Raw genomic sequence first — 19129 nt, 5'->3', positions numbered from 1 at the left:
GTGTCACAACAACCGGATGACAAAGTGTCGTCCTCAGCAGAAGATTATGACTCATCTCCTATGGCAGTGAATCTCAAATTGTGGTCCAATTCTCATTTCAATACATTTGTTTCGGTCATACCCCTACACACGCTCCGTCCAACTTCCCACATGCTAGCATCACGGCAGTGAACGAGTTAACGTGGGCATGATGGCAGTACCAGGCAGATTTTTGGAGGTGGTTCTTGGTGTTAAATTCAAATTCTCTGATTCTATGGGCTGATCTGCATGGAGGACGGCACGCCCGGTATTACTCCAGGGCGACGGGCATGTGGGGCTGAAGTGCTTGCCTTTATAATGGAAGCTACAAATTAAGAGCAAGAGAGAAAGATGATTGGATTTGAATCATTATCCTCGCACAGTAATTAATGCCTGAGGGTGAATGGATGTTTGGACCGTCTGACAAGAATTTTTCTTTTCCATCCCCTCTCTCTCGAGTTTGCTCTTTTTTCCACCTATTACGGCACTCGGCGGCCGCTTTTCTTTTGTTGCGCCAGACTCAATGCGCCGGCAAGACAAGGACTCTTAGCCATTAACGACGCTCGACGCACAATGAAACGGAAGGATAAAAAGTTCCGTCTTCAACAAAAGGCTGCGTTTACACGGCAGATCAAGTAATGCGTCTGAAGAGCTACTTTTTTTACTGGACACAGGAAACAAGTCAGATGTAAACAATACAAAACCATGTAAACACAAGTTGGGACATTGGTAAACACTGATTCATCCTCCCCATTGGTTTCAATTAAGGTGGCAAATTTCAACAACATTCATCTTAAATTATGCTACACATTCAAACTGTCATAACAATAAAAGTTACGCAAGTTTTTCCCAGTCCGGCTAAATTCCCCTTGACATTCCCAGAGAACTATTTCACATGCGGTGCACAACTTGATCCCGTCGTATCCACGCGGAGCTGTCAGCTTTTTTGGACGTTTTGGAAGCTTCAGCTTTTGGGATTTGTCCAATTTTTTTCTTCCCGCCCAAATCTGACGGTGGGATGTTAGCGTTGACATTTCTGACAACCTGTGCAGAACCCCTGAACATGTCTAGTAACACATATCTGGTCAATAGCTGTCCGTGAAGTGAAATGTGATTAATTCAATCTAGTCCCTGAAAAGCACTTAGTTTAATCAAAGAAAATCATCACACTGTAAAGTATTAAAAAAACGAGGAATGTCACGGGTGGCATGTCTTCATCAGGACATCCGACTTGTGGCGCTCGCCCGCCAACTTGTTGGCTTTCTGGACCCGTAATGTGACGAGCCACGCTAAGACCTCCTGTCTGCTCCAGCACTTATCTCTTAATGCTGCTCATTAGCATTGCACTCAAGCATAGCGCCAAAGAAAAGTCAAAGCGAAGAAGTGCCGGGAAATTGCGGAAGGCAAAGTCCCGCTTTGTCTTCTATCTTCTTTGTCCTTCGACTGGCCTCCATGCCAGGAACACAACTCATCCTGCATTCACGGGGGACAGCGATGGGGGGGGGGGATCTCGACGCAGCCGAGAAGCGTCTCTGGCAATTCATCAGTTTAGCGGGCTCGGATCTTCGCCACTCACTTAGCGCGCTAAGTTAGCCTAATGAGTCGCTAGAGCTCGGCCTGTCAACGCCGGCCGCGGCTACGACTGCCACATTCGCGCAATCGCCTTCGGGTTGAGGGGCTGCGACATTCCGAGACAAACCTAAAGGCTTTGGCGAGCTACATGATGTGGGCAAAAGTATTGGGACAGCCGCCCATTAAACTGATGAGAAAATGCAAGAAAATATGGAGCGAGTGCCCCATTTTGGAGTTTTAACCGCTACTGCTTTTGGAGTGGGAATTTCTGCCCAGTGTTGGACAGGGTTGAGGTCATGGTTCTTCTTGTATCCATCATGCCAAATCTGTTCAATCGGCACCTCAGTGAGACACGGCTTCGTGCTGCCTACCGCCTTCAAAACGATACAAAAGGAAGCAGTGACAGCTCTCACGAAGGCTGCAGTGACAGCCAAAACTGTCAGTCAGCGAGCTAAGAAGATTTTCTTTCTCTCTCTCTCTCTCTCTCTCTCTCTCTCTCTTCTGTTACAGTATGTAAATTTCTACTCTGGAATTGTGTTTTCAGGTGCATGAGCTCTACAAAAAGAAGTCCAGAGGCATCTTTTTGATATACACATACATACATTAAGAAACACATTTCTAAATTCGCCGTCTTGAATTGATTAGGAGGTGTCCCAATACTTTTGTCCATACCATCTACAAGCTAATTGTCGGATAGCCAACTGAGATGAGATGAGGAGTGACCGTGTAGGCGATTCACCAGCCGCCTTCTCCTTACCAGGGTCAGAAGACACACAAAAAAAATACTGACAATGATGAAATGTGATCACAAGAGAGGCTCGAATAACATCCTCGCCAAATAAACGGCATTACAGAGCAATCCATGACATTACATCAGTCAAGGGAGAATCAAACAAGCCTCAATTGGAAAGGACATAAACAAGTCCTGTCTCATATTTGCAAAAATACCAAAACATAGTCTCATAGGCAAACAGCCGAAAAAACCTCATCCGGATTCGACCTCCAGAACTCCCGCTTGTTGACAAACTTTGCTTTAGGGAGACCTAGCAGGCATGGCGGGGGAGATTAAGACAGCCACTGGGATGCCGACACACACACACACACACACACACACACACACATACACACACACACACACACACAGTTGAGGAGCGAAGGCGAGACGGGACGTGCTCATACTGTCAAAGCGCTTCGTCGCTAGCTCTGGTGCCTAATTATGCAATAAAAAAAAAAAAAAAGAACTCCAGGAGGGGAGGGTAGAAGACTTAGCCTCAAAATAAAAATCAGCTCATCCATGTATGAGCTGTAAAATATTTTCCCCCAAGGGAGAGAGAAGCTGTCCTACTGGCGACTTGCATCACACATCGACAACGCTGGCGGTAACGAAGAAATAATCAAGCCTGGTTAACTTTGCTACTGTACATTTTATTTCCTATTGTCAAGTTCAGGGAGGAATCAAAACAAGGGCCTTAACAATCTCCCTGTGGGCTTCAAACTCCAGTGGGTCAGAACCTGAAGGGAGGAGCCAAACATTGCAGACTAGATTCAACTCGATATCGATTCAAACGTTACTTAAGTAACCGAGTAGATCCAGCTCGCAACGAGCGACCTCTGCCTGAGCGAGACGTGCTAGTGTGAAAGTCAAGAGCGGGTAGGAAAGAAGAGAGGCCAGCAGCCGAGAGGCAAAGTGCGGAGGCGAGCGAGGGCGAGGCTCCCTGTCAGAAAAATGCCCGCGCATTCCGAAGAGTTGCAAATCGTATCCAGAGACCTGTTAGGGAAGATGAGTGTCAAAGCTCGGGCCTGCCTCCGCATTAGACACTTAATTAACCTCCTTAGACGGCAGCGGGCCAAAGCCTTAACCGTGCTAATATTTGGCCTCCCGCAATCGGGTGTCTACCAGTAAGCCGATCCCTTTTTGCAATATGGATGCGACTTGACTGTGCAGTAATGGCCGCCGCGCTCCTGACCTCAAATTTACGCTGGCACCGATAAAAGACACTTAGCAGTATAACGCTTGTTGAACGCTCCCATCTTTGCTTGCCGTCTTACTTAACCCTGTTTTCTTCACTTAAAACTAAATGCCTGATTAAATTTTACTCGGAAGAAAATCCATTAATACTTTCACACTTCTTTTGATGCGTCCGCCACACGATTCTATCAGCTCAGTCTATCCATGCAACATCTTTCAATGCCAGCCATTTTTAAAAAGAGAATTTACTTAGTGCCAGACAATTTAGAGCAACGTAGTAGTAGTATCTAGTCGCGTGTAAATGTGTTCAAATATCACACAACAGCACAAACAGCCCGGCAGGCTTTTTGTACGAGCCATGTTTGAAGTGTTTGAATCAAAGTGCACGAGCCGACATACATCCAAACACAAACATCAAAACACACAAACATTGCCACGCGTTGATACCGTAAACACAGAAACCAAAAAAAAAAAAATAGAAGCATACACAAACGTGGGACACACGGGAGAGCAGAGTGTCATCTTCAAAAAAGGACGCGGCTCCTCCGCCGCCGCCGCCTCCCCCGACTCGCGATTCATGTTCAAAGGCCGTCCATTAACCTTTGGCAAGCACGGGCCCGCCGTGTGATCCGCCGCTCTCGGCCCAGGACTTTGAAAGCCCCCGCACGGAGCGGGGGCCGCTAGTAAGTGACGGCGAAAAACACGTGCGTCGGACCTCCGACAACCGTGAGAGACGTGCGTTTACAGGAAAGCGCCGGAAGGTGAGGACAGGGCGACAGGAAAGTGTTTTGGGCGAGAGCTGTCACATCATCACGTAGTCACGACCGAGGTGAGAAAAGAGGAAATGGATACATCATCCAAGAAGAGACCAGACTGCCGCCGCTCTTGCTAATAAGAGTACGAGACAACCGGGAACTCGAGATAACAAATTTGGCAGCCCGAGGTGCCTCAAACTTGAACAGCGCCAAATAAATGAATAAATAAAGTAGTCAAACGAAAGCCTGCTCATTTAATAATACATACAGACACAAAGCAAACAATCGTCTCAATGTTTTAGCAAGCTTCAAACGTTCAGCAAACGTTGGCATTGATTTTGCGGTTCAGAATTGGTTCATCTGACACCCAGGAGGCATTCGAAATTTTAACAACACAAGAAAGGTAAATATTAACTTGTAAAATTAATTATGAGTGTGCCGTGTCCAATTCAACTCAAAATGTTTGCTTCTAGAGGATCCTCCAGTTGTTGACAACCAGTGACGCCGCTAACAAGCTACTCGAATATATTTGTGCCATTTTTTTTTTTTTGCAGTAACGACTAATCTAATGCATAACTATTCTAAGTAACTTCTTTGTACTGCGATGTTTACCTTCTTTTTGTATGCTAAAGTCAAGTCAGCCATAAACATATGCACAACTATACATTATTCCCACGCCAAGCTGTCATTTACACACATTAGCACGAAGATTAAAATAAAACTTAAGTGCGTCTTTGTTGCTTTGTTAGTGCCAGTTGAAAATAGGGAGATGTACATATGTGTAACACTTTCTACATGGTGCGCTACGCTGAATATATTACGTGCAAACAAAAGCTTTTTTGAAATTTGAAAGTGCGCCGGGGAAGGTCGAGTCTTCTATCAGACGGTGGCGCTTTTAACGAGCCCGCCGCCTTAAGAGTTGTGAAATGCATTAGGAACTGATGAAAGTAAGTGCGCGTGTATACATTTACTCAAAAGATGTCGACAACTATGGACAAAAGTGACGCAAATGTACAAAGAACAAAAATATGAAGGCAATGCGGCGCCACAGCGAATTATGAAATCTACAGAAACAATAACAATAGCGGGGTTAGCGGCGTCGCCTCTCTTAATGTTATTTACTCGACTGCCAGGAAATCAATTGTGTTATGAATTAAGAGAGTCGGTGCAATTGCAATTTCAATCCGATCGCCACAGTAATGTGTGTTGCTCAGTAATGGATATTGTTTTGACTTTCACTTTTCTGTATATTTCTATACTGAAGTGAAGGCCACAGATGTGGTCATGGATTGCCATGGATAGAAATGTTTGACTTGGAGGGACACTGCAATTAAAAATAAAAATAAATCACTGAAAACTATAACCAAGCAACAAATAAAAATAAAACAAAAGGTGAGCAAATGGACCTGAGGGGATTTAGATGCTACCTGGAATTAGCAAATCAACAGGTACATTTATCACTTCCACTAGTTTTTAAATTGTTCCTACATTGCAAAAACGTGTTACAGTAACACTCTACATTATATAAGTCGCGTTATTGCGTTATCGCTATCGCAACTGAAGCGAACGTCGGCTTGTTCACAGAGCTAATGCTAACTTAGCATCTTAGCTAGCACTGCTATTTTGTTAACCATTTATCTTGACTAAACACTTTCATCGTCACATGTCATTATGTTTGAGAATTAGTCACTTGCGTATTTTTAATTTGGTTCCAAATTGTGAGTCGTACATATTGCGCAGGGGATGAAATGTATATTTACTATTGTAGAGTTGTGTCTAATAATATGGTCGGTTTATGTACAGCATGATTTTGATGCCGACATCCCGTAGGCCTGTGCAAGTGTAGCTAATCAAGTGTCTAGTGAGTCCATATATCATAGATAGAATGCGGACGCACGTGAATAACAGAAAATGTAATTGAAAAGAAAAAAAAAAAAAACAGGGACGAGAAGGGGAGGACGGTTATATTATACGAGATTAAACTAGTAAGCCAGTCCCCGCCCTGGCGTGGAACACAAGTAAGACGCATGAGGCTACGTGAGCGCATTTGCAAATTGAAACATGTCACAAGCATTATGTGGCGAAATGACTTACAAATAGCCTTATAATGGCCGTGCTGCCACCGCCGTGAAATAGCGCACGGCGGCGAGGTTAGCGGCGTGCTAAATGAAAGCCGGGGCGTCGGGGGGGCTCCATCACATACGCCGCGGCGGGCCTGCCATGTTTGCCGCATTAGGCCGGCCTAATGGACTTTCAGAGGGAGGTTGGTGTGCGTTTGGGGGGCTCGACGTCATGAACAATCGATGGTACGTTCCACATTTGTCAGGTAACGTGTCATTCTGTTAGGACGCTTGTGGGGCAGGTTGGAGGGAGCTAGCTTGCACTTAGGCCGCACACAACTTTACTGTTTGTTTCTGGTTATGAAATATAAAAAAGACGCTAGGTTGATTATTTTTTTTAATTCAAATTGAATTGATCTCAAAGCAAAATGCCGATTACGGTCACGCTTGAGTTACCCCTATATTATCGAATGATAATCGGCTATAATATTAGGTTTGAAGAGACAAGAGGGGCAGGCGTGCGCATTATACGGTGAAGCCAAGTGCAATGAACCTGCCGCCTCCGAAATAGGTTCTCATTAGCCGTCTTAAAAGGTTCTCGTCCCATCACAAAAAGGCCTATTCGGCTAAATTCCATCTCTGTTGTTCTTCCTCCTCTCTCCTCCCGATCCTCGGGTCATGGCAATAAAAGGAAATTAAATAAATTAATTAAAACTGTGCGGCCCAAATGAGCAGCACGGTGCTGCGGGGGCGAGCGTGGATCTTTTTACATACACGTGTGCCGGAGTCCATTAGCGTGGAGAAAAGATTTGCGCTAGCGCCTCAGGCCTGGGTACACGTTGAATTGATTAGGAATGCATTATTAATGCTGTCTGAGGGGTCGGCTCGCATAGCCGGATGCCTTGTACCCTCTCAAATGCGCTGTATATGGACAGGCAAGACGCATGACCTCGCTAGCCGCTGCGGTATACGCGCGCCATCACTTGCTAGCATAATTTGATGCATTGGATTAAAAAGTTTTAATCGCCAGCCCTATTTTAAATATTATTGCATATTGATAGTGCAGAAAATAACAAAGATGGAGTTCCTACCCTCCTGCCAAAAACAGATCACCCTTTTTGCAGCCAATTAAAATCAGCGCAGCTCTGCTTACGTCTCAGTCGAGTTTCGGATTATAGCCATCACTTGAAAAGAGTTCTCTAGCTTCACCTAGCTGCCAAGTCACGCACAGCAAAAAAAAAACTTGGCGTAGGCGCAGATTTCATATGAATAATCGCAATGTTATGTAACGAAAGGGTCAAAACGGCTGGCATTTTCACAATTTCAGAAATAAGCAAAGAACAAAAGATTCCCAAAGTTTGTTAATTTCACACTTGATGAGTGGGCAGCCACTCCAGACACAACGATTTGTATGCACAGCTCTCTAAAGTCCATTTTCCATAATTGTCCCCTTTAAACATTTTCTGTTGAAGATTTTATTGTTGGGCATCTAGAATGAAAGAATTCAACGTACGTCACATACGGAAATCCAAGCAGTCTGTTAATGAGCTTCCACTGCAGAACAAAACAGCGCCAAAGGGCAAATGTGACAGAGGGCGAACGTGTGTAACGCCACAAAAGGAGCAGAACCAAAACAAAGCGGCTGCTACTCGACTTGGTGGTCAACGAACACGGCGGGGAATGCTAATCGCGCCGCTGACACAAGCACAAACAACAAATATTTACATCCCGGCCCCACTCCCTCCTACTTTAGCTCCGCTACGGCTTCATCAACTGGCATCGCACCATGGCGACCGCTCCCCCCCTCCCTCCCCCCAACGCCCCCTCTGCTTGCTAAATGTCCGTCACCCAGAGGCTAGTTGGCACGGCGCTGACTGGGAGCGTTGCAGCAGATGGTGAGCTGCCGTCTGTGTGTCAGGCCACTTGCAGGACACCCAGCAGCCCCTCCTCCTCCTCCTCCAGCGTCACGCTGCCTAACCGGGTCACCTGCTGCCAGGCGTGAAAAAGCATCGCGTACACTCACACACATTAGAAAGTGCAGCTGGTCTCAAAAATGCGGGAAGGATGTGGAATGCATTTTGAAATGATTAGAATGTAAAACTTGAAAATCTGAAAAAGCATGTCCCTCAATGGGATTTTTTACCGGTGAATACAAAATCATGGGGAGGATGGGAATTGGTTGGAATCGAGTCAATCGGTTAATAATCGTTGGGGATTTTAGATGTGTGACAAATACCAGAAGGAGCAGCACGACTTCCATTAAAATGAAGCAAAAACTGTTTTGCTGTACACTCCTTTTCTGATCAAGACACGGCTGCAATGACCTAAAAAATAATAAACATGAAGAAAAATGCTCTTCCGCAGTCACACAATCATGAAATGAAATTGCATTACGGTGCAGGGCACGCGATGAGCTGCGCATCTGCTATCATTACACGCACGGATTGCGCTCCTCTACCTCGGCCACGCTCCGACTCGTCGGCAAACGTTTTTGACATTCACACGCAGACCCCCCCTCCCTCCACAAGCTTGCACCGCGTTTGCTTTCTAGCCTGGTCAGCAAGTCGATACGCTTACAAGCTACACGGCGCGGCTCACGTGTAAATATTACATGCTCGTTTGCGATAACCTTCGTCTGAACGCATGGCGGGGCGAGTCGCAGTGGGTCAAGGAAGCAACGAATTATGCGGCTTGCAGTTTATAAATAAACAATATTGAATGTAGAGTATGCTGTCCGGCAGGAGGCGAGTAAAAAAAATGACATCGTTTCATTCAGCCACTCTTCGCCTTGATTACAGCATTCGTTTGCCTTGGCGTGTCACTCGATTCATTTTCATCAAGATTCTCTTTCATTTTTGGGCCAATATCTGATTGATGTCGGGTTGTGTTGGACCATTCCCAAAAACATCCTAATGTGGTTATGGGCCGGACTGAAAAAAAGTATGTCTGTCTTTCATAATTTGAGCCTGATGAATCCTGGCATTGTCATCTTTGCAATATGTCCGTTACGTCAAGGAAGGGGGGGGGAAAAATCCATTCATGAGAGAAAAAAAAAACCATGGTCCTCATTGAGGAAATTCAAGTGACACTTTTTTGGAAGCCTCACATAAACATTGTGGAACACAGCCAAAATGTAACACAAGCCCCCACAAGCTTAGCTAGCCAGCACTATGAAGAAGAGTCCAAATTTATTTTTTTTGCGATTGTACCAGCATGTCTGCCACACAGTTCTGAAGCTGTGGCTTCGAACAAATTAGCAATATAAACACACAACTATAAAAAAAAACCCGTATTATTCCTCTTTAATGTACTTTGGCGTGCTCTAATTAGCCGGTTAGTTTTGAAAGTTACAAGCTGGGTCCAATTTTCTTTTGCTTTGTGTTGAGAGTGAAAATATGAGTTATTGTGAAGTGAAAAAGTCGCAAATGTCAAAGCACACAAATGTACTCGTGTATAAGCTAACATTTAGCCTAGCTTCCTTCAAATCTACTTTTTCTTCTTTGCTGTGTATTACAGCAACATGACTGCCGCCCACAGGTCAGTCTTGGTACGGCAACTGATATCGGCTTCCGTATTAACCGCTAATAATCGTTCTGAGGTACCTTGAGAGGACGGCGCGACGTTGCTGAGAGCCACGGCGCACGTCAACCAAATCCAGACTGCGAGAGCCATGATGGATGGCGGTCGGTGAAGGGGGAGCGGCGGAAGGCGATGGGCGGGCTCAGCTTACACCCTCTCTGGGGGACAACCTAAAAGGGAAGAGAGAAGAGAATATGTCAGCGTTGTTGGTTTACAGCTCGGCGTGGCGTAGCCGCGACGCTCAGGTAGATTGATGGAGATGGAGGCGGTGGCGTGCGGCCCGCCGCGGCGACAGCTGTCACCACGAGCGGTTCGTCACTCCGCTACGATTGGATGCTTGATTGAATCAGACATGCGACATATGTCGCGGGGCCGTTAATGCGGCCATATTCAACATGTGCGCTATGAAAAATACTCATCGTGTGTGTCTGTGTGTGTGAGTCGGCAGTGCCGCAGGACTCGCACATCTCATTTGCCTAATGAAATAAAGCACAATCTGGAACTTTAGCTCTTGATTTTTGACAGTAAAGCCCGCTCCGGCCCTCTGGGGGCTTAAAGAGCGTAAACAGTCGAGACGTGAGTGCCGAGGCTCGCTCCTGCTGAGCTCGCCGCCACCGTCTGCGCCGCTCGTCTTTTCCGGATTGGACGGATTTCGGAGGATTGCTTTCATCCCCGCCAACCTCGATCCTGTTTATTTCATGGACGCCACCGACATCTTTATAAATTGTTAATACAAGTATACTGTGCCACAGGTGTCAAACTCAAGGCCCGGGGGCCAGATACGGCCCACCACATCATTTTATGTGGCCCGCGAAGACAAATTCGTGTGTCATTACTAGAATTGCAAATTGTCTTCACTTTTAATATCTTTTTTTTTTTTTTTTAATTTGACCAGTTTTTACTCATCTGATTTGAAAACGAGTTATTTGTCAGTTTGTTTTGTAGCTTTTACTGTATATAATATGAGGTGCTCATACATTTATTTGGGTTGACAGTCATAATGGCCCTTCGAAAGAAGCTATGACTACAATGCGGCCCGCGAAAAAGACGAGTTTGACACCCCTGAAAGTCACCTCTCGATCAATAATTAATGAATTGACAAACCAACAAAACAGAACTAAAAAACTAAAATAGCCGACAGAAAAGACCTTCAATATTTTCGGGAATTAGCCGGTTTTATTTGGTTTCAAGTTGCCATGTGCTCATCGCTCTGCCATCCCTTCATCATCCCTCATTTGGCTTTCCCTCCTCTTCCTCTTCCTCGCACCCCTCCTGGCGCTGACCTTCTCTGATATTTACCCATCTCCCCGGTGGCACTGCCCGGCCCAAAGCTGCGACCTGCTGGGTGTCGCCGGGCGGATTAGTGTGCCGGCGACGAGCACCGATGCAATGAAGAGGGCGAGGAAGGGGGGAAAAAAACGGGAGACGGAAGCCGCATCTTTCCGAACGTACTCGACGTGTGTTCAGGCTTTAAATCAGGTGTTTGTGTCGGCGGCGAGGTTGACCAGCAGCCGAAAGAAAAGGACAAGCCCGGAGGGAGTGAAGACAAGAGGAAAAACAAGAGTAAAGAGACAGTAATAACTGGTAATAGATGTGCCCGAGGATGGCGGCTCCCCTCCTCTCTGCAATTTAACGCTCAGAAATCGGCCGTACCCCGTCGAGCCAAGGCCCCTTGTTTCTTTTCCTCTCTTAAACTTTTGAGCTCTTAATAAGAAAAATCAGTCTTCCCCCCCTCTCTCCTTGGTAACTGCTTCAGTCTGTACCTTTGGACAATAGCTCTCCTGTGGCCTCAGTAGATGAGGAGAGTAGGGAGGGAGGTCATAATGACAGCGATGGAGGGAAAAGTGCGAGGTGGAAAAATGGTTTCTATTTTGTGACCCAAAAAAGCAGGAAAGTGAGCAAGGTGCGCTTTTAATGTAGTAGGAAGGAATGACGGATTGCGGGAAACAACGGCGCGACAGGACGAGGAAAGCAGAGAAAAGGAGGGCAAGCCCAGTTAATAGCAAACGCAAGAAAGCCAGCAACAAATGAGCTCAGGAAGTGTTTTTCTCGGACAAATGAACCGGGGGAGATTTGTTTCGGTGAAAAGCATTCTGGAAAAATGTTTTCTTCTGGCGGAAAATACCATTTTAGTGCACTATAAACTGGGTTCGAAAATGGAATTGATTAAATAATTTTTTATATTTTATTTGACAGGAAATTATAATATAATTATATAAATAATATGACGATATAATATGAAATATAATTATATATATATATTTTATTAATCAAATGATTTACTTTATTTTATAGGAAAAACAAGTCTCAAAGGAGATAAAAAAAAAAAACAGCCTACGTCTGCGTGCATCTGAACCAACTTCCAATGTAGCGAGATACAATGAGCCCGAGGCCGCACACTGACCTTTGGCCCCAGAATGCATGCGGCGCTATTTTAATAGAGCAGAAAACACGACATCCCCACGAGAGCACTGGCCACAAGATGAGCGATTTCACGCCGCCATCGGGAACGTTCGCAGGCGAGGAGACGGAAAGTGTCAGTGGCATCGCCGACCGGCCGGCGTTATCTTTTTTCCCGCCGCCCGCCCGCCAGCCGCTCTTCATTTGCGGGTGGGGTGGCCTTGATCCAAAGCAAATAGCCTCATTATCCTCTTGCGCTGGATCATTTTGATAATCACCGCGATCATTAAGATCAGTTTGCTTTCCATCCAGAACAGGGTGTCTCTTAATGCAGGGCGGCTGACGAGGGCCATTTTTCCATCACACAAAAAAAGAAGAAGCTTTTCGGAACATTACCCGACGCGAATGGAAAAGGAACAAAGGGCTCGCGTCGAAGCGTTTTGCTGAACAATGAGGAAAATCCGGTGAAGTTCGGCTTGGGGTCTTTGAGCTACGGAGAGACGGACGGACAGGCTGCGTGGACAAAAGCAAACGACGTTAGGCGCTAAAAAAAATTTAAGAGTGTGTCAGTCATTTCTCCTGCGCACTGCTGCTGATTGCAGTTTGGGTTTCACAATTTAGGGGTGCCAAAGACGTCGCGCACACAAAGCCCGCCGGCATCTCAACACATTTCAAGACCGGCTCTGTCTCGGCGTGAACGAAGACCTGAGGGAGGCAAAGTGGCAAGTGGAACGAAAACGTGGAAACGCATTTGTTTAGGAAATAGTCGACAGATTAGCCCGGCGGTCACCCCGAATGTTTCCATCACGTCTTTTCCATTTCCTGTTTGTGCCAAAGATGACAGTAAAAAGGGAGGCAATGATTTGGTTCCTAGCAACAGGCGGCGAGCAAACGGCACAATCACTTTTTCCTTACAAATCACAGAGCGGTGCCGCATGAAATATTAGTAATCACGGCGAAAAATAATGCGGCGATTCGGACGCAAATTGGAATAAATCAAGACGGAGACACAATTCTCTTTTTTTATTTTCAGACACGGCGACGATTATCGCAGTTTGATGGGACCGCTGAGGATGACAGAAGAGGTACACGTCGCCGAGGGGGCTTTAATTCTGCCCGTGACGCATCGCTGCTGAAACTTTGTCACAATTTGTACTCAACCCCGAGCCCCACCCCCTTCCACCGACCCGCCTTTGGACTACAGGGAGCAATACAAGGAGGTGGTGCAATAAAAGCAGAAAGGAAAGCATTAATTACACCTTAGCCATAAAACTAATCACTTTCTTAAACGGATATAATCGTCTGAGTGATGCGGTAATCCTCATCACCACTCCAAGCGAGGCCATCCGGTCTCGTCGAGTGTCGGCTGTCAAAAAGTTGACGTCTGACGCCAATTTGATTTAATGGTTTCATAAACTCCGCCAAGAAAATCCAATTATCATCGGCCTTTGTTTTGGTCGATGGCAGGCGGCGGTTAGCAGGAGGATAAAAGTTTGCCTGTCATCCCACTTTTGACATTAGAGAGAAGAATGCAGAATTTCTTGGCACAACAGACGCAAGGATTATTTGGACCACAACATGAACATGCAAATTAATATGGTGCCAGATTAAACATTTACCGTGAGTCCCTGTAAAATGAGAGAAATGTAAACAAACCTGGAAACAAACCAAGGAAATAGAAGGAAGCTTTGACTAACAACGTACATAAAGAAAAAATGTATCAGCTTAATATGGGCAGCTAGCTACCAGCTAGCAAGCTAGCTAACAGGCATACCAAGCTGGCAAATTGCATGCGCGATGGTAGAAATTATTTAGTGAGCGAAGGAGGCTCATTGCCAGACCACAAAGTGTGTCACTGAGCACGGATTAAGGTGAAGAGAAAAAAAAATTCAGAAAACGAAAAAGAAACAAATCTCTGAATTCACTTTGCAAAGTCTTTCAAAATCTGGTATTAAAAACAAGCATGCTGGTATCTAACTGTGAATGTGTTTTAATGTTTTAATAAGCTCTACCAAGAAAACGAAACCAAAAAAATGACTATCACACTAAAGCAATAAAGCGCCGTTTTCCCCACCTTAGTGCGGAAGGCCACATACTTTTGATTCAGGGAATCTTTTAGTCCTCGCAACCGAACTTTAATGCAGCTTCTGCTTATGGGACCTGAAACGTTTCTGCTACTGAAGTTATTTTGATCTAAAGTTCCAAGGCCATTATAGTTCAGCTACAAAACAAAACTACCAAATTAGCAGCGCTTATCGTAAATTGGGCCAAAGCATTGGAGTCGAAGTTGTATGCACCCTTAAACTTTAAAAAAGGAAGCACTATTGTGTAACCCCTCCCCTTTCAAATCCTCCATCTGTACAGTGGACAGCTGCAGTAGAAAGCCTGAATCAATACCACCGCATAGAATATGATAGCATCTCATATAAAGCGGCACCCTCCTGTCTCCCCCCGCCCTTTTTCTGTTATCTTCCCGTCGGGTCCATATCTCTAATCTCCCAAATCCTTTTCGATGACGCTATCGCTAGCAAAGGCAACATAATAGCATTAGATATCGTTGCTTCAAAACAAACCGATTCTTTTACATTTGCATTGACACTCGGCGGCGAGAACCAATCGCCTGGACGGATAATGCCGCTCATCTGGCAAGTTTGAGGGGGGTCAGACCATCCTAACGCGTCTCCATTTTACTCGAATGTGTTAGTCAAGGCTGTTTATATAATGACACCATCAAGCTGGGCCCCGTGTAGACGGAACATCCGCGCTCTTGTAATGGCCCGCGTATGAGGACTCGTGTGTTTGATTACCGAGTCGTGAGCGGCGAGGAGAGGCTGCGGCGTCGACCGGGAATATAAGACTCCCTCCGAGTCGGCGATCTGGCAGCGGCGTGAGGCAGCGAGGAGTGAAAGAACAGACAGACTTCAATAAACGAGGGCTTTAAAGGCTTGTAAAGGGTTGAATACTGATTGGGCAAATTACATCACTGGAGGCCATTTTGTTGTGATTTGAGATCCTGAACTCAAGCAACTCACAGTAAGCAGCAGTCTGTCAGGTAGAATTAGTCATTGTTGAAAACAAAATTATCAAGGCTTCAAGCTGTTTCTTTGCACAGTCAGTTGGAGTTTACTGACAAATTAAAGACGAAAAAAAAATAAACAGACTTGCACCTTGTGTTAGCCAAATAGCTTTGATTTAGAGTCCGCTAACAATGCTAACATAAGACAACAACGTAATTGTTAGCTTGTTGTCTTATATTAGCATTAGCATCACTATGCTGTTGCACCACTTTAATTAAGCAACTGAAATTTGAACACAAAAGGTGGAGCAACACGTAGACTCACAACACTCGCAGAAATAGAATAAATATTCTGCCACGAAAGACAACAATCGGTGAAATCCCTTGTTTTTGCCACGTACTAACACTACATGCATATTTGAATCTTTTTTTTTTTAAGCTGCGGCAATAGGGAATAAAAGACGAGTCGGCTATCCGACAGCAGCATGAGGGAATGAGGGGGCGAGATGGTGGGGGGGACGGAGCGACTTTAATGGACGTGTGCTTTAAGGGAATGTAAATGAGACAAGGGAATGTGCAGAGCTGTGTGAGGATATCAAACAGGACTGGTGAGGTTGTCAAAGAGGTAAACGCGAAAGGGAAAGAGGAGGAGAAGAGAGACCTCTCACTTTATTCAACGGAGAGACACACACGCACTCGCGCGTGCGTGCCGACAACCGATTCGTCACTTTGAAAAAACAAGGAGCCAATACGATCGTATGGATGACATACTGCACTGCTGTATACGTTGTAGTTTTGTTCAGGAATGCAATCATATGAACATGCCAAGTAACTATTAAATAAGAGTAGCCTCTCCAACTTTAATGGTGAGATAAATAGAAGCTTTCTCCTTACGTCACGGTGCGCTAACTTTATTAAGGTTTAAGCTTGAATTAAAGCCACTTTACAAGGTGAACTTTCTACACATCCCATTAACCTTCGCAAAGAAGTTTGTGGAAAGAGCAACCGAGCGGCCATCCACGGTGAATTGGTCCAAATTCAATTGGGCACAATAAAAGAAGACCAGATGTTGAAGTTTATGGCTTTTGTGTCGACTTGGGGTGGAAATCGTATTTCCTGCATCGAGCAGAATTCCGGCAAAAGCGTCAGTGTGAATTTTTTTTGTCACTTTCAGGGTGACAAATTGGATCTTCAGGCGAACACGCACACAGGTTGTCAGGTTTGCAAAGCGTGTGAATATTCCGTAGTGGCAGCGGCGGCAGTCGGTCAGATTGTTTTCTCTATATGGCTCGGCCTTCTCCGGCGCGGTCCTGTGATCTCTCGTGGCAAGCGCCGACCTTGTCAGCGCTTATTACGTCTGCTGGGACAGGAGGCGGCGAGCGTCACCCATCAACGCTCGGCCCCGTGACGCCCCGCCGGGAAGTGACCTCGGCGGTCCACCTGCGCTATCACACTAACGCCTGCTGTAGAGTTGATATCATAGAGGTTGGAATGACGGACATGTATTTCCAACAAATTGGAAGTTCCAAAGCAGCCAGGGTCAAATTAGACACGGGTGAATTATCAGTCTTCCTGCGTCGTCAATGTCGTCAGCCTCGCAAATCGATAGAGGCAAATGAATAATTCACCCTAACTGTGAGGGCTAAACAACAAGAGTGAGTGATAACTTACAAGACGGCGAGCCAGCGACGATAGCGTGATTATGCTAATGTTATGAAATGGAACTCCGCCTACGCTTCGGTCGGATCGCGGCTCCCGCGTTATCCGGCGGCTGCGACTGGCAGGTTCTGCTTGATCCGATCCTTATAACCTCCCCCGAGGCAAAAGCACAAGGGATTGTTTTGATGATTTGAGTTGCACCCCACACCCCATCCATCCCCACGGGACACATTTTCGCCAAACGGTATGCAAGGTTTCGCAAAGACTACACAACCCATTTCTGTGATATTTGATTAAGAAGGGAGAATCTATTGAATTTGTCGCCCTAGCCACATAACAGCAGTGAAACGAAATATAACTTTCATAGCAGGGGCCCCAACATAGAACCCTGTGGAATACCATACGCACATAAATATGACACGTTTTTTTTTTTTTGCCAGTTTAGTGAAATGTAAAGAATTGAACATACTTAGAAGACATTTTAGGGAAACACATTTTCATTACACAATTTCAATCTCAATGGAAGGGGTTTTATCATTTTTTTATCGGGACATAGACTGAATTATTGTTGTGTTGATTCACGATAATTTCTACTGCCTCTGCTGGCTACACAAACTTTTATGCATTTTTTTTTTCCTTCTGTCCTTCACTGCCAGATTAGCTCAAGAACGAAGCGCATTGACTCGAATGTTATCGGTGACTTTTAATGTGAACTTTACGGCAGCCCATCCATAGATCACTTTCCATTAAAAAGGGTCTCAATAGAGTTAAACCCCTTCGCAGATAACGCGTGTTCACTCCTAACTGGCCAAGATAAAAGGTGATTAAATGAAATGGATTCATAATTGTTGAGTCACCTTTGGGAATCGCTCGTAAACTAAAGACAAGCTGTAACTGAGTGTGTCTGTGTGTGTGTTCAGGAAATGAACACATGATCGTGAGTTGATTGTCACAGACACGCACACGCGTTCTCATATGCACACAGAGCAGCCCACAGGGGTGCCACATGTGATGTTGACCCACTTTAGATGTGTGGCACAAAGTAGAGCAGGGATCCAGAACATAAAAAAGAGAGAGTGACATTTAAAAATAGGCTGGGGTTTCTTTTCATCCCTTCCACACGCCGCACAATGGAAGTATCCATCTTTTGTGTCATTGAGAACTTCATCTCGTTATTCTGTCACATCTTCAGCGGGCCACTTGGACAGCAGCCGATGGGACGTCATTTCAAGTTATTTGTCAGGTAGACTCGTGGGGACTTAATCCACCTCAGGTATCACATCACAAAATAATCTACAATATCGTTATCGAACTTGCTGTGTGTCGGTGCCACTCCCTTCACGCTCGCATGTAAATGACCCACACGGGCGTAGTCGAGTTTGCACTCGTAACTCCGGCTCGGGCAGCTTCCAGCCTTTAATGTGCGCGTACATAAATTAGGCCGACAACGAGCGCACTGGGGCTTATCAACGCGGCGTACTCCCCCCGCGCCCCCCAACAAGACAGGCCTTGACTGTAAAGATCCTAATTTAGGGCCATTTTCGCAAGGCAACCCAACTTTCCGCGGCTCCTTTGAAGCTCGGTGCCCGTCTGCTGTTATTCACGAGGTTTGATTACACGCGGCGTGTTAAGATGTTTTGCGGAGATGCACACATTGTGGATAATGCAGTCGGGGGCTCCGCAACTCCATTTGTCACATTAGAAGGCTTGTTGATACTATTCATTTTTGGATTCTGGTTTCTACATCAGAAAAAAGAACACGGTCCCAAATTCAAAGTGCTTTGGAGTAACTTTTGTCACGAAGCGTCGTTTCATAAATAAAACAAGGGAACGTGAAGCATTGTGCAACGGTGTGCCTTTTGTGATGTATCCAATCGGATGGTAGTGACCCCAATCTGCCTGCCAAGGTTCCCCGGCTCCGGGATGGGCCGAGTGGTCATCGGGAGATCCTGACACAGCAGGCCCGGCTGCCACGTCCCAATTTCCAAAACGCGCCTGTCACTCGCCTACCTCCTCTCTCGTCTACCTCGGTCAAGCACGCACATATGCGACGAGACGAGAGTTGAAGGTGCGCCGACTTTGGCCTACATACAGCGGCTTC

At 45.7% G+C, this 19129-nt stretch overlaps 1 protein-coding gene across 3 annotated transcripts in view; it reads right to left on the bottom strand.

Moving 5' to 3' along the window:
- Positions 1 to 19129, bottom strand: part of adgrl1a (adhesion G protein-coupled receptor L1a) — an 81208-nt gene that overhangs the window by 36077 nt on the left and 26002 nt on the right. For all 3 annotated transcript variants that reach the window (XM_037256690.1, XM_037256688.1, XM_037256689.1), the window contains exon 2: positions 9977 to 10123. In XM_037256690.1, the coding sequence (XP_037112585.1) occupies positions 9977 to 10046 (70 nt within the window). In that variant the 5' untranslated portion in view covers positions 10047 to 10123. The remainder of the gene's footprint in view (positions 1 to 9976; positions 10124 to 19129) is intronic.

This window comes from Syngnathus acus, chromosome 8, assembly GCF_901709675.1.
Source record: "Syngnathus acus chromosome 8, fSynAcu1.2, whole genome shotgun sequence".
In the NCBI taxonomy this organism is placed as follows: Eukaryota; Metazoa; Chordata; class Actinopteri; order Syngnathiformes; family Syngnathidae; genus Syngnathus; species Syngnathus acus.
This window is presented reverse-complemented; position numbering and strand designations above follow the sequence as displayed.